Source organism: Pogonomyrmex barbatus, unplaced genomic scaffold (assembly GCF_055798465.1).
Source record: "Pogonomyrmex barbatus isolate J1 unplaced genomic scaffold, ASM5579846v1 scaffold7, whole genome shotgun sequence".
In the NCBI taxonomy this organism is placed as follows: Eukaryota; Metazoa; Arthropoda; class Insecta; order Hymenoptera; family Formicidae; genus Pogonomyrmex; species Pogonomyrmex barbatus.
The window spans coordinates 9284292-9307220 of NW_028297171.1; the positions used below are offsets into that span (position 1 = coordinate 9284292).

The following is a 22929-nucleotide window of genomic DNA, read 5'->3' on the forward strand; positions in this document are numbered from 1 at the left end:
TCTTTTTTTTTCTTAAATTTTTTCTCTCTCCAAGGGAATAAAGTCCGATAAAGTAAACAGGAAAAGGATGCAAGATTTGTTACCTTCTCCTATACCGCTGTTTAATAATACACCCCAGGCGAACCAAATAGCACTGGATAAATTGAGGGCATCTTCCTCGGTGCCATCGGTGTTGGCGAGTTTGAATCTACCGAAGGGTGAAAATCGGTCGAGCAGATACAAGACCAGCGCCACCACGTGCACCGATACCATCACGAGGATCCAAAGAGTGTTGCTAAACGGTTGTAAGAAAGAGACCAAAGTCGATGACCTTGAAGGCTAAATTAAAAAAAATAGGCGTATTTATTTTTGACATAAAACGTAGTAACTTTTATTATAATTTCAAAGTTAAAGAGAAGCATTATATACCTTCTTTTCAAGAATAGTGATGCCTTGATATTTGAATGGTTTGCTGAACTCAATGAACTCGGCGCGTTCGGGATTGATCGTTAACGGTGCGACGATCATATCTGCGCGTTCGTTCACTATCTCGCCGATAAGACCCGTCCATTCTTTCTTTCCTCCGACTTTTAGTGTAAATTGATACATGAGAAAAGGAACAAAAAATAATAATATAATGTAGGAATTTTAATTATTAATTTCTTAATGTCTAAAAACTTGAAAGAGAATATTGATTCTTTAAATATTTATATAATTTTTTTTTTACAAATTTAATACTTTATAACATTATTATAATTCTATCCAGTTACTTACCCGAAGTGTTTTTGATTACGTAGCTGCCAAATTGACCGTCCGGTGACAAAGCTAAGCTATACGTAAAGTTAATTGTTTTCGATAGCTCCTTTAATAAGTCCATGCAATATCCTTTGCAACAAAATATTTGTTTATCTGTCGAGAAAAATTAATTATATTTCATTACATTTTTTAAATAGCCTGCTGAAATGCTGTCAATCTGGTGTCAAATTTTCTCAACAGAAGTTGATGATTAGTTTGAGCTATGGTAATATTTATTAGCAAATTAATTTCTCAGGCAATTTGAACCGAACTTCGAACTCTTTAATCGATCGATTAATAGCAACGCACCGTCTGTCATATTGAAATGAGGACATGCGATTTCTTCGGGCAAGCACTTGTTCTCGCTTTCAGGCAATTCGCGAACGTAAACGAATGGCTTCTCCTCGATGGTTAACACCTTGAGATGCGTGGGAATCATGAAGCCCTCGGGTTTGGTCTTCAAACGGCCCGGCCATATAATTTTGGACTCGTTCACTCGCAGTTTCATTTTGGTACCATTCTATCCAACAACAACAAAAAATTACGTTACATTTAGGATCGTCCATAATCAGATCTTAAAGTCTCATTCCATGAATCTCGAAATCATACTTGAAACAATCTTGCATATAAGATCAAACTATGAAATCACATGTTCATTTACTTTGGACTATCTACTCACAGCAGGATAAAAGTACTGGCCGACGGATACTTGTGTCTTATTATTGTTCGGACCTTTATACTGAATGTTGACTATATCATATTCGGCGAATATGCGATCTCCGTTGTCATCAAATGCCACTCGACCAGTCGAACCATGTGGTAATACTTCTTTACGAATATATCTGAAGAAACAATAATGAAAAATATAGATAACCCGAGAACTTTTGTTATTAGAGATTTTACGTTGTAGAAAAAGTTAGAATTTTTCAAATGGATAATAGTGATCATACTGGAAAAGACTCTTGCCGGTTTCCCATATGGAGCCGGAATCACTACAATCCTTCGGTGCCTCGGTGATTTTCTCCGTCTGATTCATCGCTCGCAGCGCGGATACAAGAACGTATCTAAACAACAAGCAGAGAAATAAATATAGCGGAAAGGAAAGCCTCCAACAATTCGAAAACTTCTTAGATATAAGATCCATCAGTTCATAAGAAAATCTTTAGCTGTGATCGTTAATTATTGATCGAATAAGCTTAAAAAATATTTCAAGTAAATTGAAAGCAAGAAATACAACTCAATAGAAACCAAGTTAAAACATGGATGCACTAACAGACTATCGGTTATATGCGATTTTTCTTGAGTAGCATTGATCAGCTTTAGCCCCAATAAACCATCCGGCGCATTCGGCGCGTCCAACGCTTGCTCAGTAACAATCCATACGTAACCGGCACCAGTCATGTTCAGACTGGCAGCGTCGTTGAAGATCACTTCTGCGTCCTTTTTCCTATATACATCCAAAAGAATTATTTAAATATCTCCGCAATTAAAATCCGATAATTAATACAATTAAGATCCGATATGAAATATTTAAGAATGATTTCTCATATTATTATTTTAAAATAAAAATTTATTTCTGCTTTTTGATATTTTTATTTTACTGTAATTGTTAAAATTCATAAATATTAAAGGGTACTTACGAGGCATACATGAGGCAGACTCTGGCCTGCGCGCTTTTCATCTCCCTCAACTGTTCCTCGAAGTTGTGTAATCCCGGCTCGAACTCGATAACTGACTCAACCTAAAAATAATAACTAGTAATAGTATTTCTTCCTTTTTTTATATGATGTAATAGCGTTACATAATTATCGAAAAATATACAAAATATAAAAAGTTTATATATTATAATATACTTAAAAATTACAATAGTAAAATTAATAAATAGAATAATTTGCAATAAGAAAAAAATTGATATACAACGTACGTGCACTTTGATTTCTACATCATCCTCCAAATTCTGCGACGTCGTTTGGAAACGTCCGAGGAGGGCACGGCCGTCCGTGTCAGAGCTATGAATGAAGATGATCTTCATATAGTTGAAGTGCTTCAACAATTCTACCCAAACATCCGCTTGATGAGAATACGGCGGTACAGTGCGCAAAAATGAGACGTGGATGTTCTGCAAAGACAACAACAATCGAATACATTCAGTATAATGCAAAATCATTTTTTACATTATTAGATAATATGATATAATTAGCCTACTAATGTATTAAATTTTTCATTTATTTTTCTAAAAATATTTTAAACTTATATAACTTCTAGAAAAAACTTCTAGACTTTTTGTTTGGTTTTAAGAGATTAATCTTTTTTCTGATTTTATTTTATCTTGCATTAATTTACGCTACCGTGTCACTGCAAATTATATTTCTAATTATCCCACGTACTTTGTCCGAGAAAGCGGAATCTCTGGACGATATGCCGATCACGGGTATGTGATAGAAGCCGCTCGTGTACGAAACCGCTGCCGGTGACAAATCGCCTGTAAGCGGGTGCGACACCACCACCGCGTAGACCTGTTCGGCTATCAGAGATCTGCAGACACTCAACGCAGTTCTGATAGGATTGGAATCCAACTCGATTACGGTATGCTTATATGTAACCCCTTTATTGACGTATTGGAAATCGAAATTGAGGTGCTGAAATTAGATATATATACAAATTCAATATATGAACATGTGGTCATGTATAACATGTATAACAACGTATAACGTAAAACTTGTCTCTTCCTAGAGACAAGTTAATAAACATTATGAAAAATTAAATTATTACATATATAATATTATTATATATTATTATGCAAAATCATTATTATTAATCTTACGTCAATCGTTTTTTCGAAATGCTCCTTGCTGTCGACATTGGATAAAACTCCGCCGATTTTGAAGTAACTTGGGTTATTATAGTTCATCGTCCTGGCAAGGACGAGTCCTAAACGCGGAGCATTGTGCAAAATGATAAAGAGGAGTGACAGCACGGTCTTCACACGTAATTTCGTCATTGTGCAGTCACCCTGTAAAAAAATCACGATAATAACAAAAATTATTAATTTGATAATTGAAATTTATAAACAAAGTAAAATAATTTATAATAATATATATTCTCTAATTTAGCATTTCACAAAAGATTGATTTAATTAATTCTTAAATTAATTCTTTCACTAAAATTATGAAATTAATGACAAACAATATTAAACAATCGGCAATTAATTAATAAAGTTTTCTAATCGCTTTAGATTTTTTATATATTTTTAATTTAATTTAAAATATAATGTGTTTTTATCATAAAATATTGAAGAATTAATTTTTATTTTTCAGGTATAATAAATAACATCATTTATTACAATTCAATTCATTAATTTAATTATGTATTAAATTATTTAATCTTCGAACTGACAGATTTTAAAAAAATATATTTGGTTAGAATTAATTTAAAATTATAAATTATGCTTTTCCGTTAACTTTCATTTACTACTAAAGATTGAAAGAATTACTGATATTATTATTGATAATTTTATATCCCTTTCTAGCATCAACAGCCTCCGCCCATTTTCACAGATGAAAGTTTTGCGTATTTTCATAATGTCAAATAAATTAACGCTATTTTAACTGCATTTATTTGCGCTTCTCTATCTATTTTATCCATTTTGGATTCATATTTATATTTGAATCAAGGTTTAAGTGACGATTTACGAACTTATATGTGTATTTCCTCGCGTCGTATAAATGTGTATTCGAAAATAATAATCGCTATTGTCATCAAAAACTGCACTGATTTTAATTGTGATTCGCGCATCTGAAAAAATGAAACTTAAGCAACTCACTCACGCTTCCCGACGTTTTAATATATGCACCCTATCTTAGATGTCTCGTCCGAATCTCTCGTCCGAAGCGAGACGGATCTCCAAGGATCCACTCGGAGTCTCCTACTGTCTATTACATGTCCAAACCGATCCACACCCGAGGGTAGCGCACTTTGGAACAGCCCAAGTGCTAATACCTCGAGATAGAGCGCGAGCGCATAGAATGTAGACGGAGATTTGTCATTGATCCGGTCGGATGCTGCGCGTAGAAGTCACAGGGTGTGATCAAGAAATCGCCAAATTCAAATGTTGCTACTCGCGAAATGGTCTGCTGCAATATATTTCAATATTTATTATTAATACTCTTTATTGTTACTTTTAATCTTTATCCAGCATCGTTACATCACTCTCTCTAGAATTATCGAATTATATATATATATATATATATATATATATATATATATATATAATTCACCTCTTATAAACAGATACGATATTATTTTAAGAAATAAATTAACGAGATAATTTGATTCTTTTTCGACAAAACTGTCGCAAACGATGCTGAATAATCGGATTAAATAATGACAAGTAATCAGTAGCATATCACAACCCTTCATCTTTTTCTTGTCTTATTGGCATGCGTAATTATATGATATCTCGATGCAGCAATTCGCGAAATGATTATCTCTGCGCAAACTTTTTCCACAATTGCTGTTACCAGGTAATTACGGCAATCCAGGGCGAGCAGCGCACGCTAGATGACGTAATGACAGGCGAAGGCCAACGCCGGGGAGACAATCAGCTTAAACCGCAATGCAAAACACTTTCTAATGAGATTTTGAATACAACGTTTTCGAATGATCAGCGATTATTCTAGGCCAAAGAAATTTTAAAATTTATTAAAATAATAAGTAATATGCTGACAAAAGTATGTAAACATTACAATTTTAGATGTAGTATTTAAAATCGCAATTTTTAAATTGACTAACAGATATTTTTATATCTCTATAAACATATAAATTGTTTATTTAATTATATAATATATATCAAAATTTTCGATTTTAAACTTTTATATAATAGATGCTTTTAATAAAAATTACCCATTACGTGAAAGAAATACAACATTTTTACCAAAATATTTGTGTTTTTCAAAATAGTAATCTTTTTTAGAAACAATTACGATCGCTAACATTTCATATAAGATTCTATGAGCAGTGACTTATTATTCTTTCTTTTATCATAAAGTTTTGCATTTCTCTTGTAAATAGAATAAATAAAATTAAAATTCAATTATTGAATTGCAATAATCTAAACAATTTTGATTTTTTTTAATGTATTAAATTTTATTCAATTGTTAAGACTTTATATATAAAATATTTTAAACTATTCTTTTCTCTTTCTATGTGAATGCAATAATATTGGCCATAGCAAATGAAATAGATTTGCATTTGAGTAAGTTCTATTTTTGTCAAACGAATCAGATTTTATTCAACTGCATTTTTGCAACTTTAATTCTATATATATAAGATGCTTCAAATGTAGTAATTTGTTTTATTCTCTCTTTCTCTCTTTTATCAGAAGACTTCGTATAGCTCCATATTCATGTAACCCAGTTTCACTCGCTCGAAAATGATGGATTTTGTCTCGCGTTCGTTACACGCGTAATTTTTCCCCCCTGTACAGTAGTTTGCACGTGGGTCGCGGGTGATTTCCGTGAAGATGCCTTTGCGCGTCAGCGTCACCGACGTATCGATCCCACTGTAAATTTCCAGTTAGTAGCAACCCTCCACCAGTCTGCGTGCGCACCCCACTCGTGTTCAGCGAGAGTCTCAGTCTAAGTTAAGCAAAGTCGGAAGAAGTGCTTTTGGCAGCCAGACAGGAAAACGCTGACCGTGGATCATTGACATTTTTATTCTCCAAGTTCGTCGTCTTTGTCATCTTCGAGAGCCAACACAAGAGACACCGGAAGCCCTCCTCACTGAGGGGCTTGCGGTATCAAAAGGAAAGAGTCAAGAGAAAAGAAAGAGAAATACAAGAGAATTGTATAATTGTAACAGCGCTCCTAGAACAAGTAGACGTCACCAGGTTCGAGACAGGTCCGTTCTCCTATCAGTGGAGAAGCAGGCGAGGGTGAACCAGGCGAGGTTGACACAGAGCGCGAGGACAGAGCTCGGACGATCAGAGAGACCGAGAAGCAAATAAACCACGCGCGATCAACCAAGCAACATAATCCAATGTATTACGGTCCCCCCGGTTCCGCCGAGGAAGCCGCCGAGGAAACATGTCGCTACCACGGGAATGGAGCTTTCAGGACGCGTGTCGGGCGTCGAGCCTGCTCGCCGACATCGATGTCGGTGTCACCGCGGCAGCGTCCCAGGAGATGGCTGTCACCGGCAGCGCGATCATCGACGAGAATATGAATGATCAGCCGGCGACTCAGCTGGGCTCGCTATTCTCCATCCACTCGGCGCCGGTGTTCGACCTGAGCGGCGGCGTCGCCGCCGGGGCGCCATCGCCGAAACGGCCGGCCTCCCTGGCGGTGCAGGCAACGGCGACGTCGACGCCGATCGTACCACCGCACCTGCAGAGCCCCGAGGGCACTGTCGTCGAGGACGAGGACAACGACAACCTGCTGACGATATCCAGCCTCACTGCCCGGCCGCTCATCGCTAAATCCAGGGAGCTCAGGTCGGTGTCGGAGTGAATATGTCAGGGGTGTGTTGATCAGGTATCGGGACGTCCAGTGCCGATTGTGCACGTGCTTGCGACAATCCATTAAACGTGTTTGATTCTTCCTTGTTTATTTGAATGCGTTGTTTATTGTTGTCATCGAGCGGCTGCATGCAAAAAGTGTGTCGGTGATTTTTAGGTGAATTCTGAAAAAACGATAACGAATAGATGGAAAAAAACATAGTAAATCTCAATCAATATAAAGAATACAAGCGCGGAAAGACCCAATAACAAAAGTATATATTTAGTTTTAGTCTGTAAACTTTAAGTTAAATTGCATGTACCCATTTCTCTTATGTCAACTTATGCGATTCTTTCCACGTGTGAATCTTATCCTGATTTTGCTCCTACGAATAAAATTGAATTTTAATGAAACTTACATAGTCGCCCTTTGCGAATGATTATTCAGTCGAGTAAGGCTTTCGATATTGGTCTCCCAGGTCTGCCAGGTATGCGGTACCGAAACGAAAAAAATCTCGGCAGAAAAGCGATACTAGGAAACCCCGGAACACCACGTACGTCCCGCTGGACGGCGGTTACGGCTGGGTGGTGGTGTTCGGCGCCTTCTTCGTGCAGTTCTGGGTGACCGGGCTAGTCAAGTCTTACGGCGTGCTCTACGTCGAGGTCATGGAGACATTCAAGGATTCATCCGCCTCGGTCGCGTCCTGGATACCGGCGATTCTGACGTGCCTATGTCTAGCGCTTGGTGAGTCATCCCCTTCGGGCTTTCCCGTCCCCGCGACCTTTCGCTCCTCGCTCAGGGTAGCGTCATCGTCGGCTGCCGATATGGTGACCTCTAATGCTTAATCGAGATAGCAACTAAATCGATGCTTCGTTTCGCAGCTCCGGTGACGAGTATGCTCTGCCAGAAGTACAGTTGTCGAACGGTGGTTTTCGTGGGAGGACTTTTCTGCGCCCTAGGACTTACAACTAGTTACTTTGCCACGCGATTGATACACCTCTTTTTTACATTTGGAGTGCTGACAGGTTCGCTGAATATTTTCGATTTTTGTTACCTCGCTCTTCTCTCCGGTCGATCTCCTTTCTCTCGTTTTACGTATCGCGTCGTCGTGCGGCGGTTTCGAGTCTTCTCATCGAGAAACCAAAGTGAAAAGTGTCCTTGCAGGTATCGGTGGTGGCTTATCGACGACGCCAGGTATAATCTTGGTATCGCAGTACTTCGACAAGCATCGCGCCCTAGCAAACGGTATCTGCGTATCCGGCACTGCCGCGGGTAGCTTCGTATTCCCGCTTCTGATCGAATTTCTGGTGAGGAACTTTGGCTTTCATGGCACGATATTGCTGTTGGGCGGTTGTATGCTGCACGTATGTGTCAGCGCGACCTTGTATCGACCACTGGACGAAAATTATATTCCTGAGGAAGACATCTCGGTAGAGAAGGTCGAGAAGGAATTAAAAGAACAGGTATAATCCAAAAGTTATCCGGAATTATACTTATATCTATTATTACATTATTTATAATATATACAATTATATATTTTTTCTATAAAGAAATTATTATCAATCAACTTACAACAATAAATGAGCAATATCGATTGTAATAAATCAATGGCGGATCAATTTAGGAGTTAACGGTTATTTCTTAGGATCAGGATAAATCGAAGCAACAAAAGTTGGAACTGCTGTTCGCCAATGACTCGACTGCTCGACACAACATGTTGAACGAGCTGTTCCATCAAAACAGCGTGGTGGCGGTCGAGCTAACTGACAGCGATGAGGAAAAGGACGTGATGGGGGAAGGTCTCCGTATGAAGCCCATCTCCAAGATACGCAGTTCCAGCATTCTGCACAGCGTCGAGGATTTGTCGACGGATTCGACATGCGTGTACAAGGCAGCCAGATCATCGCTTAGGTCGTTGAGATCGTCTGTGACAGCGATGGCTCCGTCGGAACAGCAACAGCAACAGCCGCCGCCCTCGCCGCCGAGCAGGATGCCGTCCTTGACGCTGACAGCATCGACAGAACCCAAGATCACGTTTATGCAGAGATTAACGCGCTATCTCGATCTGTCGTTGCTGAAAAACCCGCAGTTCATCATGATGTGCTTTTCCGTTAGCCTGATGTCCACTGGTAGCCCGTACATGCTGTACTATTTGCCAGCATACGTCCACGCCGCCGGTTACACAAAGTCGGAGGCTGGCTACCTGGTGGCCATCTCCGCCGTCTTCGATCTGTGCGGCAGACTCGGCCTCGGCTGGCTCTCGGATCTCAAGTTGTTCGACCGGCGGAAAGGATACATTGGAAGGTGAGCGAATTTTAATCCACGCTAAAAAAAAACAGACAATATTGTGAAATATTGAAACAAGAAGCAATTATTATCCTGATAAAAATTAAAAATATTGACTCTGGAAAATACCTATGGATCGCTTCTGTTTGCTTCATTTTCAAAATTATAAATGAACGCGATTAGAAGATATTCTAAGATCCTGAGGAAGAAACTGTCATCGCCACTTCGATTATGATTTCGATATTTGAATATCTAATGAACAAACAATTAAACAATTATCCCGAGCGATGTCCGCTTTGAAAAATCTGTCTTTAGACGGATTTTTTCGCGACGAAGGCGCGATCATTGATCGCTTATATCTCTTTTTGTTCATCGAGCAGTGTGGTGGGCGCTGGCGTGGCTGTTCTGGCGATCCCGATGGCTCATTCCTTTTACGTATTGGCGTGTTCTGTCGGCATGTACGGGTTGTGCCTAGGCTGTTGGTTCCTCCTAGTTCCCGTCCTGCTCGCCGATCAATACGGCACCGACAAAATATCGTCCAGCTATGGTCTCGTGAGGATGTTCCAGAGCTTCGGGGCGATCTCCATTCCGCCTCTCACAGGTACCGCTTTTTCACCCAGAATTGCCTCCTGAAATCATTGCCCAAAGGCAGATACCCTTTAATTCGGTTCGAGAAAATTCCTCTCCTCTTTTTCCCTCTTTCCCTCTTCCTCCCTTTCCCTCTTTTAATCTGAACTCATCTATCGACTATCCTGTGTAAGTATATCGTGGAAAAATATACACGCGTGCAATCATCTCATGCGACTTCAAAGATAACGGGGAAAATATGGAGCCACATATTGTACTATACATCCCATTAATTATCTGCATAATTACTTCGAAGAGTGCGGAGATAAAAATATAAAAGCTATACGTGCACACGTATATATAAGCTGTGTACACAAACGCACTGGCTATGTTTTGTTGGAGATCTTTATTTTATTAATTTTTTTAAAATTATTTCGAAATTATATTTCCTTTGAAGACATATCATTTATCTTCCTTGCTTTTGTCAGATTTAAATTATATTTTGAATAATTTTGCTTTAACATAATATTTTTTATCATAATAAACTTTTCTCTTGTACAATGTTGTATACTGTGCTCGGGTGATTTTAAAATAGATAAAATACTGCAGCCGTTACTGATTTGAAATCAATTTTTCTTCGAAGAAAATGTCAGGTCAACTGATAATGAGATAAAAGCGAAATCTTATTTAATTCCAAACGAATTCTAAATTAGATTGTGAAAAAGAAATTATAATATTATATATATATATATATATATATATATATATATATATATAAATTTTGTCAAGAGAAATAAAGTAAAATTAAAATGTATATTTATATCTCTTTTTTTTTTTAATTTGAATTATATGCATTGTACATCTGAATTGACGTTTTCACTTATATCTTTACATAATTTTGTCTTTTTCCTTTACATATATTTGTAACTAACATTTGCATTTTCAATTATATAATAAAAAAATTGTTGCAGGTTACCTCCGCGATGTAACTGGTAGCTATACCGTGTGTTTTTTGTGTATGGGCACATGTATGGTCATAGGAGGTTTACCTCTGCTCTTGGTTTTTAACGAGAACCAAACAAATCCAACAAAGCTGCCCGTGAACGCCGAGAATAATAATCGTCAGGGAGACACTACCATGAAAGGGTAAATTATTTTGAAAAATGTGATCGTTGACTATAAAGTAATTTAATGTGTAATAGGAAAATAAATAAATCGTAACAGTTGTCACAAAAAGAATGTTACGACGCTTATTGAACTTTTCCATGATTGACTCCTTGCCTTCTTTTATATTGCGACAGGATATTATATAGCGTTATTAGATAAATACAATTGAATAAATAGATTAAAACTCCACACATTTTATCAGTCTCAAATTATTCTTCAAGCATTCCTTCCTTCCCACTCTTCCAACAATACTTTCAATATTTCCATCAAACGTTCCTTCTAATAAATGCAAATAATATTCAATGAAAGTTTTAGATTTACACATGCTTCATGAATGTGCAAACAAGATTGTTCATAAGTTACATATGTCTCACGAACAATAAACATGCTTGAAAATAAAATTTTCTCAAATTTCTTTATCCTGTTCGTCTTTATTATTTACATTTTACATATTACAATTATATACAAAATTTTTTATTATTAATTTAATGCTCTTAATATAAACATCGTAAAATGAAAGGATGACTATTATACAAAAAAATAAGTTGATGTTTTGAATAGATGTACATATTTATAAAATGACAATCTAATTTTTTTACAATATATGTAATAATGTACATAAATTCTTTTTAAATAGACCTAGGTATTTACATAAAGAATATATTGAGTCATTACTTTTACGTATTTCGTCTTTTAATCTTCAAAAGATATATATAAATATAATGATTGCTATAAATAATCTCGAAAGATTTTGTTCATATTAAAGTTAGTATTTATATTCTACATTGAGCGCTATATATATATATGGCAGTTTGATTATAAATCCGATTATTCAGTATTATCTAAGACTTTCCTGCCAAATATAATTTAAAAAATAATTTCAAGTGTTAGATAATTATATTTAGCGCTAAATGTGGAATATGGAATACAAATAGGATATATAATCTAAGGTTATAAGTTCATTTCATATGCAGATACTTTGAAAATAACAATATTCTTAATCACAATAAAAAAAAAAAATAATTCATAAGTATGACATAAATTATCACCAATTGGAGAGAGAGCCTATTATGGCAGTTATTTCAGTATAGATACTCAAATTTATATAAGTTTGGTAACTTAAATTTTCATAGATCAATGCACACATAATGAACTCTTCCATTTGCACATCATCATCACATATAGCAAAATAATCACATCAGATTAATAGTCATTGAGATCGTCAAAGATAAATATATATCTATATTGCATAGACTTCACGTAGGCTTCCAGGCTACCACTCTCATCTTGTTATTTAATTCTTGCAATATGAGAGAACAAGTAAGTTGCTTTTCTGGAGATAATCCATTGATTCCATCCATTTCATCATCATCATCACCCATACCACTGTTACTGCCACTTTTGCCCTTCCCTTTCCCTTTTCGTTTCTTCTTCTTATTTAACTGTCGACAATCAATATCATTTGTATTGTCAGTGGTCCGCCTGATCTAAAAACATAAAATAAATATTTTATAAATATATATACATTACAAGAACATTCCTTCAAAATATTATACTGAAAAATTAGACAAATATTAATATTTTACATATATACTAAATAAATTTATGCAAAAGTTTTAGTCCAAGAAGCAATATTCTATTTTACCTTAGCACTTTTCTTCATTTGTTTGTCATATTCCAAAGCATCATAATAATTTGGTTTCTCCCGTTTAATTCGATTCGTTCTTCTTGTCTTCATTACTCCACCATCAGGGCTAGGAGGGCTTTTGATAGAATTGCGTCGAGCATTGAAGAAGGAATGTCCACAGGGACAAGCTTTGCAGGCAACAGGTACCTTATGATAAGAGAAGCAGTTAAATTTATTACAAATTAATTAAATTTTTAACAAATAATATTTTCAATTTGATGTAATTTATATACAATCGATTTACATATCAGTAGATATAAATATAAAATATTTAATTTTTTTAATTATAAAAAATCATATAATATATTAATAATATATTAATAATATATTAATAAAATTTTATTATAATATATTATTAATAAAATTTTTAAAGATAATATATCATAAACAAACATATATAATTTATACATTATTTGATAAGCATTGTTTTTCTCATTCAATTTATGAATCAGACCCGATGAATCATGAAATATGAATTTGTTCACAAAAGATTATGGCCTCATATTTCATTCTCGAATATTTTCTATATTAAATTTTGCTACAAAAAAAGATTAACAAACGTAAAAGTTGAACAAATTTGATAAAACAGTAAAAAATAGTTATTTATGCAGATTCAAAATATTATGATATAAATAGAACATAACTATATAAATATATACGATATAGTGTAATGATCACTTTTGTTTGTGTGAATATTAAAAAAAAAAAAAAATGTACGAGTTCAATAAACATGATAAAAACGCGTCTACGTACCTGCTGTTCGCATTTGGGGCATCCTTTGCTAATTGTTTTGGTCTTAGCCATACTTCGAATCGAGCTGCTCCAACGAGATTATTTCCAATTCGGAAATGTTAAACATGACAATCGTAACAAAGAAACAAGCAATTATAAGCTTTTTCGATACACGCGCTCAGCGCCACCAACTTTAATAGCATCAAAGCTCCGTAGATAATGTGACAGAGCTAATCTATGCGGATCACACACGGAATTGCACCATACAACAAAACGTCACAATAAAGTATTTATGCCGTGACATTGACACGGAACAACCCGGCGAATTAAAAAGAATGGATTACAAAATGATAACAAAAATTTACGGGGTCGCAACGCTGAAAAGAACGGTTTCTATTCATTCTTTTAATACTTTCAAAAATATTCAATTTCACAGCCTGCGAAATACCGATGGTTTAATGCCCCGCAAAAATATTCGATATCAATTAAAATATTGCTGTCGGTAAGATAGAGAGCATTCTTATCGGCAATTATTTTTTCAAATTGCCAAAATTCAAACTAAAAAAATTGCAAAGTGTATCAAAAGAATACAAAGTTACAATGTATTTGTGTGTATCGCTTGCATTCGAGTACGCTCAGCTTAATCCTTTTCGATCCTGCCTCAGTCCTATCAAGTCCCAGAGAGAGAGAGAGAGAGAGAGAGAAAGAGAGAGAAAAAAAGAAATTGCTGTCCGTCGAACTTGTTCTGCGATGGATGGTGGATATGGACGGTGAACGGGCGGCCCAGGACCACTTAGGATTTTAGTGGGGATGCCGGGTGATCTCGTAATCGGTGAACGTTCGTTACGGCGTGCGCGCGTATACCCGCGCGTTCTCGTACTGCGCATGTGCCGTTAGAGAGCGGCGGAGAGCCCGCGGGGGAGAGATTTTAGAATAGAGGAAGTTGCCCCGCACTGGTTCTGACGTACGACTGGATGTGACCTCGGAGAGCGGACGAGGCGTACCGTGCGCGGCGGAGTGTGGACACACGTCGTCGGATCACGTTCGCGAGGGAGGCGCCCGAACTCGTCCCGAGGCGTCGCGCGTCTTCGAGGGGAGGACCCTTGGCATCGATTAATCGTTGTTTACGTTCCTCGCGAGCGCGTTCTCGCGGGATCGACCGCCATATAGGGAACCACCTTGCCCCCCCCTTCCGCGTGAGTCTTCCGCGTGTCCTCTTCCGTGACGGATCTCCCTCGAACGACTCGCGAACGAAGTCGCGTGACGCTGAACTTCTCGACGAGGTGGAGGCACTCTGGACCATCTGGAACGGTGCCGAGAGAAAGAGGATACCTTTCGAGAAAGAGAGAGAAGAGAGAGTGTGCTCACCGAAAATCTCGACGTTCCCCGGGGACGCCCGAACGATAACGCGCTCCCGACTGGAGATGCTTCGTAAACGCGCGATAGATTGTCGCACGAGTACTTAATCTCATCCCCATTTATCTCCGCGGAGGCGCCTACGAGGCACCGAAGATGTGACGCATCGCAGCCGATCGTAAAAGAGGGAAAAAAAAAAAGGCAAAATGATTCGTGCGGCGATTGCAGTCCTCATTTTCATCTCTGTCGGCGTGTCCGCCTACGAGCATACCACCGCTGATCAGTGCGACTGGTCCGGAAGGTTGGTATCTTTATCCCGTCGTAATGCGGCCTCTCCACGTCTCTCAAACTTTCACGAGCCAGTGCCGTAACAGCTGAGATGATTTCCGGGCTCTCGGCCGTAGTCAGAAGTGAGCGTCGCTGTAACCCTGACGTCAGCTCCAAATTTTTTCATTTGCGTATTTTGTTAAAAAAATTATTTTTTAACGCGTGGTATATTTATTTTTATATATTAATAGTGTAAAATAATATAATTCTGTTAATATAATTCTTACTCTTTCTATTAGACATATGGCGCGGTTTAATATTGATGAATTATCTCGAGTATTTTTTTCTTGGCAATTCTTTTCTTCGAAATTGCTGTTGTTAATTTTTGTCATTGTGATACATTTGTATAAATGATAGATGTATTAATTGAAATGTAAATGCTTTGCACAGCGGTGGAGGAGAAGGTGGCGGTGTCCGACCGGTGTACCTGCGCTGTGCTCGGGGAACGGTGCTGTGGCGTTATCCTCATGACGCTCTGAGAGTAGTCCTCTCCTTCCCACCCTCGTTCACGAATAATCATCATTCCAATTATTCTGGTTTTCGCGCTTGCGTCAAGATTTCGGGACCTGTGCGGGTCTTCCTGGAAGTTGGTGGCAAATTGAGACAGCTCTACTCTCCATCCGATAATAAGCATGACTACTCGCATCGATGTTTTCGCTCGCGGAAGCACACAGCCGCGCTGTACATGGAGGCGGAAGACGATTATTCCTTCAAAAACGCTAAAGTCAAATTGCAGTATGATCTAGAACCGAATTCAGTGAAGGGTGGTACACTACGTGTGCCAGACGAGGAGGAGGAGTGCAGGCCTTGCTCCATGGAGGAAATCGCCAAGGCTTATTGCCAGAGTGACCTGGTGGCCAGAGGCACTGTCACTGCCGTCGAACAAATCTTCGAGATGAACACTGCCGAATTGGTACTGAGGGTCACCAAGCTCCTACGCTACGTGACCCAGGAAGCGGAGGTAAAGTTTTACGAGATAATACATGTTTTGTTTTTGATCTTTCATAATCTTTTTTCAGCGTGAATGAGCTCGAGTGTAAAACAAAATGCTTATTTACAGGGTAACGAGAGTAACCTCGATGTAATGGCATCTGCCAAGAAAAGCATACGTGTGAGAATACCGATGACGTGCGACGCGCGACACGGCCTCGGCGAATTTGTGATAATGGCTAAACGACGTCTTGGAGACTTTATTTTGGTGTGCGCGCCTAGACTGGAAACATGGATGCAAATGATACGCGAGATGGACAATGCGCCCTGCGTTCTCCACAGTTAGTCAATGCGATCTGAATCGACTTGGAAAAACTCGGTAAAGAATCGTATAATGATGCAGATATGAGGTACAATGCCGAGTTACAAAATCAACGTAACAGTAATAATATTGTTGAAAACGGTACAGGGGAAACATTCATTCTTTGTGTACATATTGTGTACTGTCGGACTGTCGATCTCCAAACTGTGATATTTGTTGTATTAAGAGGACCAAGAAGGAGCGTGCACGAAGAGACAGAAAGCACACTTTGTCTTAATACTCTAGAAAACAGAAAGTTATACATATCTCAGATATCGCTCGCTTTCCCTTGAAAAATTTCTTAAGCATGTTTTTTATGATTTTTATTTTTCTTCTTATAACTATTACTATTTTCTTATTTTACATAACGTAATAACTGAGCTTCTCGTATTAAAATTTTGCCGAATAAAATATACTTGGAATTACGCGAAGCTCAAGATTTTATTATACCGTTACATTCCTTAAAGATTCAAGGAATTCTTAAATAAAGTTCTTTTCAGTTTTAATTCATAATTTAATTACTTGAATACTTTCATAGAATTAATATGGCCAAATTTTTCTTTTTCGGTTGCCAAGAGAAAGTGTGCGATTAGAGTAATAGGTACATCGAATCTTTATATTAGACGAATACATAGTTCGCTACAAAGTTGAGAATATTTTGTTTATATTGATTATAATGATAACAATTTTGTATAGATTTTAATAAATGCATTTTATATGAATTTCTATACCGATCGGAATAGCTGTTCTTGTTAATATAGTAAAAGATATGTGCGATAAAAATAAAGAATATATTTGAATATGAAACTATGCTCTCTCTGTCCATACTTTTAATGTATAAAATGTGTAAATAATAGAGACTAATCTATAATAAGTCCGAAATCGATAAGTGACAGAGTTATATAATTTATATTGTTGCATTGTTAATTCACGCAATGATTTCGAAGAATATGAATCAATTTTCTTAACTTATTTAGGAAAAAGAGAAGCATGTTGGTAATGTACAATAATTTATTTTTGCAAAAACTGTTACAATATACCTCTGTGATTTAATTCTGGAACCATGCGAGATCGACAACGGTGCAAGTCTCACTAACAGAACATCATTTGATCAAAAATCTTTACAAAATATATTTGCTTTATATCGCAATTAGTTGTACATTTAAACGTATGAGAGTTGACTTTGCAGTGTAATTTGTTTTGATGTAAAAAGGTTACCGTTTTTAAAAATATCGTGGTCTCTACCGCGTAACGAAATCACTGCGGCTCCAGAATTTAATCTATATATAATCTCCCTGAGACACGCAAATACGAACGCTCACGTATATATTTGTGTAGTATTAAACAAAATAACACAGCTCATAGATTCAAACTGGCTAGTAGATACGAATTGTATATTCAATTATACATTCATGAACATTTTGCTTTCTTTTTTGCTAGCGTTGAACGAGTAAATTAATTTATTTAACCGATCAATTAGAGACAGATCTTTCTCGCTATATTCGTTGAAAAGCAATTGACTATAAATCTTTCGGTTTGCAACGGATTACGGAAAAATTAAATTTACATTCCTTCGTAAATCGAGCAGCTGGCGTGGCACAGCTTTTATCAAGTCAACAATCGTATACACAAAATTAATATTCTACATCGCTTTTGAGATTTGCGCGATCGTCGTTCTATTTGTCCTAAACAACATTTTGCGCTGTATCACGCTTTCTTTTTATACATTTTATCGATTGCATCTACATTTTTTGTTTACAAATCTAATTATGACGGCGCGAAAACCACATCATAAATGTTTTTATTTCGTACATGTATTTCTATTTTGACAATTTTAAAGTTTGATTTGTTCGAATTTTTACTTATTTTGTAACTCAATTATGATTTTAACGATAATTTAAACATCAGCAAAACATTTTAAATGATTAACAATCACATTGATGCGTATCCGTATTTTTTTTCGGTGCCAGCATTAATTCAATCCCAATTTGAAATGGTTATAATTATGTAACTAAATAAACAGCGAGCGCTATACTTAATTTTAATTAAACTGCCTTGCTCCCTTCTATATCCTTAACGTTCACTACTTTTTACATACTCTAATAAAAATAATGCTCACTCGTAAGAAACTTTATCTCTCCTGCCTCTTTTTCATTAAATTTTATAAATATAAGGTAACATACATATATACTAATATATCACAATCATTCCTCCCGCTTTCTTGTAGATGCTATACACTGACTGATAAATAATTCCTTGCGACAAATAATACAATAATGTTAAAAAAATCGTGTAAAACAATTAACATTATTCGAAAATCTTTTTCCGCAGACTAGTTTTGAAATGATTTCAATGAAATGAATCACTGTTGATAAGAAAAATATAACTTTTTTTTATGAACAACATTTTTAACATCGATTAACATGCGATGTTAAAAACATTATAAAACACAAAAAAGTATGAACAGAAATATAACAGACATATAAAAGCAGGAGATTGTTTTGGCCGACGCAAGATTCGTTTACGTCGAGACAAAGGGATAATTTGGACAGAACGATAGGACCAGATCGTCCATGTTTGGTAGAACGACTAGCTTCTCGAATTCCCTGAGCAACTTATTTTCGATCCAGTTGCTCACGTACACGATGTTAACAGTTCTCTCGCCGAGAGTTGGTTGAACGGTGAGAGCGACTTTCGGCACCGGCTTGAAACCATACCAAAGCCGATCGGAGGGCGGTGGAGGAATGTTCACCAATAGATTGCCCTCGATGCTGGATACGCTGACCATGAAGCGGATCTCCGTGTTCGAAACACCCTCCATCGCTCTTCGTATATAGGACAACTCCGTAGCCTAGAAAAGACAGATCATCGTTTAATTAGCGTGAGTTATTCCTCCTGTGGCTTATTTTTGTAGTTATTAATAATGACAGATCAGCAGCTTAGCTGAATATAATTAAAATCACGTGTGGCTTACGTGTCGGAAATATTTGTTAGCCGTCAGCTTGTCGACCATGCTAAGAAACTTCTTGCCAGATGATTGTACTGGTCTGTAACATGTAAAAATTTATTAAATCTATCGTTTATAATTCTTACGATATATTTAGGTTATTCTTATAAAATGGAAAATTTTTGAAAATTCATTGCTTTCGAATAAATAATGTACGTCATATAATAAAAAAAAATTGCATTATATTTCTAGTATAAAAGAGAGGCATGTCTACAGATAATTTCAAGATTTGTATTAATAATTAAATCGAAGCGAAAAATGAGATCGACGCAAATTAAAATAATCATGATCTTTAAATCAGAAATTTCCTTACGTGGTCTCTTTAGATGTGACATACGACGCGACATTTCCAACATCTTCGTCTTCGGTGGATGTCTCTGGGCTATCCTCTACATCGCTGTCGAATATCGGTGATCTGATAGGAACGGATTTCTCATCAACGATATCGCTAGGAACGCTGTTCGCACGCGTTAGCTTCATTAGATTCAGCTTTGTCTCTACAGTCATTGTCACACTGCCCTTATAAATGATGTTCAGATCGAACCAGAGTCCGCGTTCATCAAGTGTCGGCTTAGTGATTTTGTGAATCATCGGAGCGTCCTGTGCGACAACTAATTCTGTTACGAGAAGGCTTTCCATGAAGTATGGAAGCTTTATGTTAGAAAGTTTACGTTGTATTTTGTCTTGAATGAGATTGATCGTTTCTGGACAACTATGCATATCGAACAACAGCCGTTCGAGAAGGCAATTTGTCCAAAGAACATCGTTCTCCCTCGGAGAACCTTCAGGATCCACCTGAAAGGTAATCGTTCGATTAGGAGTCTAAGAATTCTGGAATTAACTTGATTGTCGCATTGCTTACGTTCAGGTACTTGCTCATATAGGTATTGTAAGTGATCTCGGGAGATGTCTCAGATGATTTTATTTCTGTTATCTCTGGCTGCACAGAGGTCGCATTCGCACAGGATACGGAATCATTTACAGAACAAATGGAATGTCGCTTTCTCGAAAGAGACGCCGCTGATATTAATCTTCGAAACCTGAAAAAATCTTCCATCTAAGATATGCTGATAATTGAAGAAAAATTTTAAATCTTACATTAGAGTAGATAAAAATCAGAAAGTTTCAGCGCTTTAAAAAAATCTTACCAATCTTCCTTTTCTCGGTCAGCCCGTGCGAACACATAAAGTTTGCACTTAGTAACCTCCTCATTGTCGCGACAGTCCTCGTATATACTCCTAATAGATTTGGATTGTGATATATCGTCGTCGTCCTCGTCTTCATCGATCTTAAACTCGTCTTCCTCGTTGTCCTTAAAAAATTCCAATCTAGAATCCTCATCTTCGCTTTTTGTTTCTTCGCCCATGGTATTCTCCTCGATTAATTCCTGACTAGCTCCTTCTACCGGACTAATTTTTTTCTCATCCTCGAAGGATTCTTTACCGAGATCTGTCCAGTCGCTCAAACTTGCGCTGTCTATTAACGCTCCTTGATCCACCGTGATGCAAATTGGATATTTCTTACTCCATCTCCTATGTACAAAAGATATCTTTATTTCTGCGTGCCTATAAAAAGTCTAAAATGTATAATGTGATTACCTTCTTCGTGTGAGCCCTTCCGGCAACAATTCTACTTTTGCACTAGCGAGATTGTACACCCGTTTTTTGGTAAACTTATATTTTCGCTTCGGCTCATCCCACACTGCTCTCTTTGGTACTTTCATTCTCGTCTCCATAACACGTAGAATCCCACCTTCTAGACTAAAGAAAACCGACTTTGTACGTGCCACATGATAATTGTGAGGATCATAAGTATATGGCAGCTCGTTCAGCCATCCTTCGTATCTCTCCTGAACCGCATGCTCTTCTGCTGCTGGTATCTCTAGTACAGGAACTATTACATGTGCAGGCTCTTTATTTAATGGCGTTGCTAAGATTTCCTTGATCCTCTGTATCAGCTTATAGATCGTCATTGTGACGAAGACTCCTATAGAAAAACCAACCAAGTGAGCAGGCAATGGGATGAGGAAGCAAAAGGCAAATACGAGGATCAGCAGCGCAGCCAATTGCTTCGTCAGCTGTTGAAACACGTAATCTTTCATGCCGGAGAATAACGCGCTGAATTTTACTTGTTTCATTTGCGCAGATTCATCCGGCTGGCCGAAGAAGCTGCACGTGTCGTTTCTCTTATCTTCATGAAAATCATCATACGATTCAAAAGACAGCGGTTCGGGCATGAGCTCAGAAAACTCAGCGGCTTCCACGCCGCTCTCCACGCTGTCATCCTGAGAGTTTTTCGTTTTCAGGCCGGTTTTCACCTGCGAGAAGCCCACGAATCTTCCGGCATTCCCCTTACCGCGAGCGCCCGCTTCTTTTTCCTGCTTGTCATTAATGTTCTCGTCGGTCGGCGTGATGTCTCCTGGATCCTCCGAGTCACTGAGACTGGAATTGTCCTTGTTGCGTCTCCTCTTCTTCCTATCGCTTTTCATCTCAGAGAGCTTCTCCTCAAATGTCTTTGTGATCTTACCCTTGATGTCGGACAGCACTTTCCAGGGATCCGAGGACGGCGGGGTATCCTCGAGCATGTTTTCCGCCTCGTTCTCCATCCCTTGGCCATTCTCGCTGCTCTTGGAGGGACTCGGTGGTATCCTCTTGTCAGACTCCGGAGTGAGACGTTTGTCCTCATCGGAGGAGCTCGGATAAAGCTCCTCCAGTTCGTCGTCATTGGCTCGATAATGGATCACTGGCACCGACGTGGTAATCAGTTTGCCTGTCAAAGAAAGGAAAATTTAATAATTAATCGAGCGAAAATTTACTCCATATACATTCTCGATATCTTTAACAATTAACTACGCTTTTTTCCGATTACCTACCTTTTATCATCCCCAAGGTGATCTTTCCTGGACTGTACTTTCCGCTCATCGCTATTCCGAGCAATAACAGCCGTCGTATCGGAAGCTTATCGACAACGACATTGGCATCGATGTTTCGTGATCGAGCAAGATAACATTACGGGCGTTTGCTCACGAGACGACCGTCGACCGCCAGGATCGCGATGTCATGCTGTACGATCAAGCATGCGTCACGGTGCACGTCGGTGGGGCAGTCCCTTTCTCACGGCGATTAATAACAATAATAATAATAATAATAACTAACGATCACACAACGGGGTTCGACAAGCAATATATCTGACATCTCTCGAGAACTAGGCGCGCTTCGCTTCGCGCTGCAACCTCAAACCA

At 37.7% G+C, this 22929-nt stretch overlaps 5 protein-coding genes across 7 annotated transcripts in view; 2 read left to right on the top strand and 3 right to left on the bottom strand.

Moving 5' to 3' along the window:
* The window catches only part of Nmdar1 (glutamate ionotropic receptor NMDA type subunit 1), a 7299-nt gene extending 2516 nt beyond the window's left edge, over window positions 1-4783 (bottom strand). The window contains exons 1-12 of one of the 2 annotated variants that reach the window (XM_011649740.3): window positions 4602-4783; window positions 3599-3787; window positions 3162-3413; window positions 2699-2893; window positions 2415-2515; window positions 2048-2221; window positions 1725-1838; window positions 1454-1616; window positions 1084-1294; window positions 754-888; window positions 409-566; window positions 84-318 (exon numbers count right to left, since the gene is read on the bottom strand). In XM_011649740.3, the coding sequence (XP_011648042.2) occupies window positions 84-318; window positions 409-566; window positions 754-888; window positions 1084-1294; window positions 1454-1616; window positions 1725-1838; window positions 2048-2221; window positions 2415-2515; window positions 2699-2893; window positions 3162-3413; window positions 3599-3775 (1915 nt within the window). In that variant the 5' untranslated portion in view covers window positions 3776-3787; window positions 4602-4783. Of the gene's footprint in view, window positions 1-83; window positions 319-408; window positions 567-753; window positions 889-1083; window positions 1295-1453; window positions 1617-1724; window positions 1839-2047; window positions 2222-2414; window positions 2516-2698; window positions 2894-3161; window positions 3414-3598; window positions 3788-4597 lie in introns of both variants that reach the window. The other variant, XM_011649739.3, reaches the window with a different exon arrangement.
* Window positions 4784-6411: 1628 nt separating this feature from the next.
* Window positions 6412-11360, top strand: Sln (monocarboxylic acid transporter silnoon). The gene is made up of 7 exons (XM_011649744.3): window positions 6412-7264; window positions 7747-8012; window positions 8150-8293; window positions 8433-8731; window positions 8914-9572; window positions 9935-10155; window positions 11093-11360. Exons 1-7 carry the CDS (start codon window positions 6858-6860, stop codon window positions 11269-11271), a joined length of 2175 nt encoding a protein of 724 aa, XP_011648046.2. The 5' UTR covers window positions 6412-6857; the 3' UTR covers window positions 11272-11360.
* Window positions 11361-11699: 339 nt separating this feature from the next.
* Window positions 11700-13911, bottom strand: LOC105434124 (uncharacterized). Its single transcript, XM_011649743.2, has 3 exons — window positions 13729-13911; window positions 12934-13122; window positions 11700-12775 (listed from the first exon to the last, which is right to left on the bottom strand). Exons 1-3 carry the CDS (start codon window positions 13777-13779, stop codon window positions 12545-12547), a joined length of 471 nt encoding a protein of 156 aa, XP_011648045.1. The 5' UTR covers window positions 13780-13911; the 3' UTR covers window positions 11700-12544.
* A 709-nt stretch (window positions 13912-14620) lies between these two features.
* Metrn (meteorin) lies at window positions 14621-17488 on the top strand. 2 transcript variants are annotated; one of them, XM_011649742.3, is made up of 4 exons: window positions 14621-15364; window positions 15781-16351; window positions 16451-16699; window positions 16790-17488. In XM_011649742.3, exons 1-3 carry the CDS (start codon window positions 15270-15272, stop codon window positions 16664-16666), a joined length of 882 nt encoding a protein of 293 aa, XP_011648044.2. In that variant the 5' UTR covers window positions 14621-15269; the 3' UTR covers window positions 16667-16699; window positions 16790-17488. The 2 variants fall into 2 exon arrangements, with proteins under 2 accessions (XP_011648044.2, XP_011648043.2); XM_011649741.3 differs by having other exon boundaries at window positions 14624-15364; window positions 16451-17488.
* A 186-nt stretch (window positions 17489-17674) lies between these two features.
* LOC105434129 (testis-expressed protein 2) lies at window positions 17675-22883 on the bottom strand. The gene is made up of 7 exons (XM_011649748.2): window positions 22561-22883; window positions 21287-22457; window positions 20837-21220; window positions 20551-20728; window positions 20002-20483; window positions 19656-19728; window positions 17675-19532 (listed from the first exon to the last, which is right to left on the bottom strand). The coding sequence occupies exons 1-7, from the start codon at window positions 22607-22609 to the stop codon at window positions 19203-19205; spliced, it is 2667 nt and encodes an 888-aa protein (XP_011648050.2). The 5' UTR covers window positions 22610-22883; the 3' UTR covers window positions 17675-19202.
* Window positions 22884-22929: the final 46 nt, after the last annotated feature.

What these genes read in the sequence shown, in the direction of transcription:
- LOC105434124 (XM_011649743.2), bottom strand. Translation starts at nt 13,779, where the DNA reads ATGGCTAAGACCAAAACAATTAGCAAAGGATGCCCCAAATGCGAACAG. An exon ending in GCCCCAAATGCGAACAGCAG is followed by an intron (nt 13,123 to 13,728) that starts GTACGTAGACGC and finishes TCTTATCATAAG; the next exon opens with GTACCTGTTGCCTGCAAAGC. An exon ending in AAATGAAGAAAAGTGCTAAG is followed by an intron (nt 12,776 to 12,933) that starts GTAAAATAGAAT and finishes TTATGTTTTTAG; the next exon opens with ATCAGGCGGACCACTGACAA.
- Sln (XM_011649744.3), top strand. Translation starts at nt 6,858, where the DNA reads ATGTCGCTACCACGGGAATGGAGCTTTCAGGACGCGTGTCGGGCGTCG. An exon ending in TACATTTGGAGTGCTGACAG is followed by an intron (nt 8,294 to 8,432) that starts GTTCGCTGAATA and finishes GTGTCCTTGCAG; the next exon opens with GTATCGGTGGTGGCTTATCG. An exon ending in CTCCATTCCGCCTCTCACAG is followed by an intron (nt 10,156 to 11,092) that starts GTACCGCTTTTT and finishes AAATTGTTGCAG; the next exon opens with GTTACCTCCGCGATGTAACT.
- LOC105434129 (XM_011649748.2), bottom strand. Translation starts at nt 22,609, where the DNA reads ATGAGCGGAAAGTACAGTCCAGGAAAGATCACCTTGGGGATGATAAAA. An exon ending in GAAGGGCTCACACGAAGAAG is followed by an intron (nt 21,221 to 21,286) that starts GTAATCACATTA and finishes TTTTGTACATAG; the next exon opens with GAGATGGAGTAAGAAATATC. An exon ending in GACCGAGAAAAGGAAGATTG is followed by an intron (nt 20,729 to 20,836) that starts GTAAGATTTTTT and finishes AGATTTTTTCAG; the next exon opens with GTTTCGAAGATTAATATCAG.
- Metrn (XM_011649742.3), top strand. Translation starts at nt 15,270, where the DNA reads ATGATTCGTGCGGCGATTGCAGTCCTCATTTTCATCTCTGTCGGCGTG. An exon ending in CAGTGCGACTGGTCCGGAAG is followed by an intron (nt 15,365 to 15,780) that starts GTTGGTATCTTT and finishes TGCTTTGCACAG; the next exon opens with CGGTGGAGGAGAAGGTGGCG. An exon ending in ACGTGACCCAGGAAGCGGAG is followed by an intron (nt 16,352 to 16,450) that starts GTAAAGTTTTAC and finishes GCTTATTTACAG; the next exon opens with GGTAACGAGAGTAACCTCGA.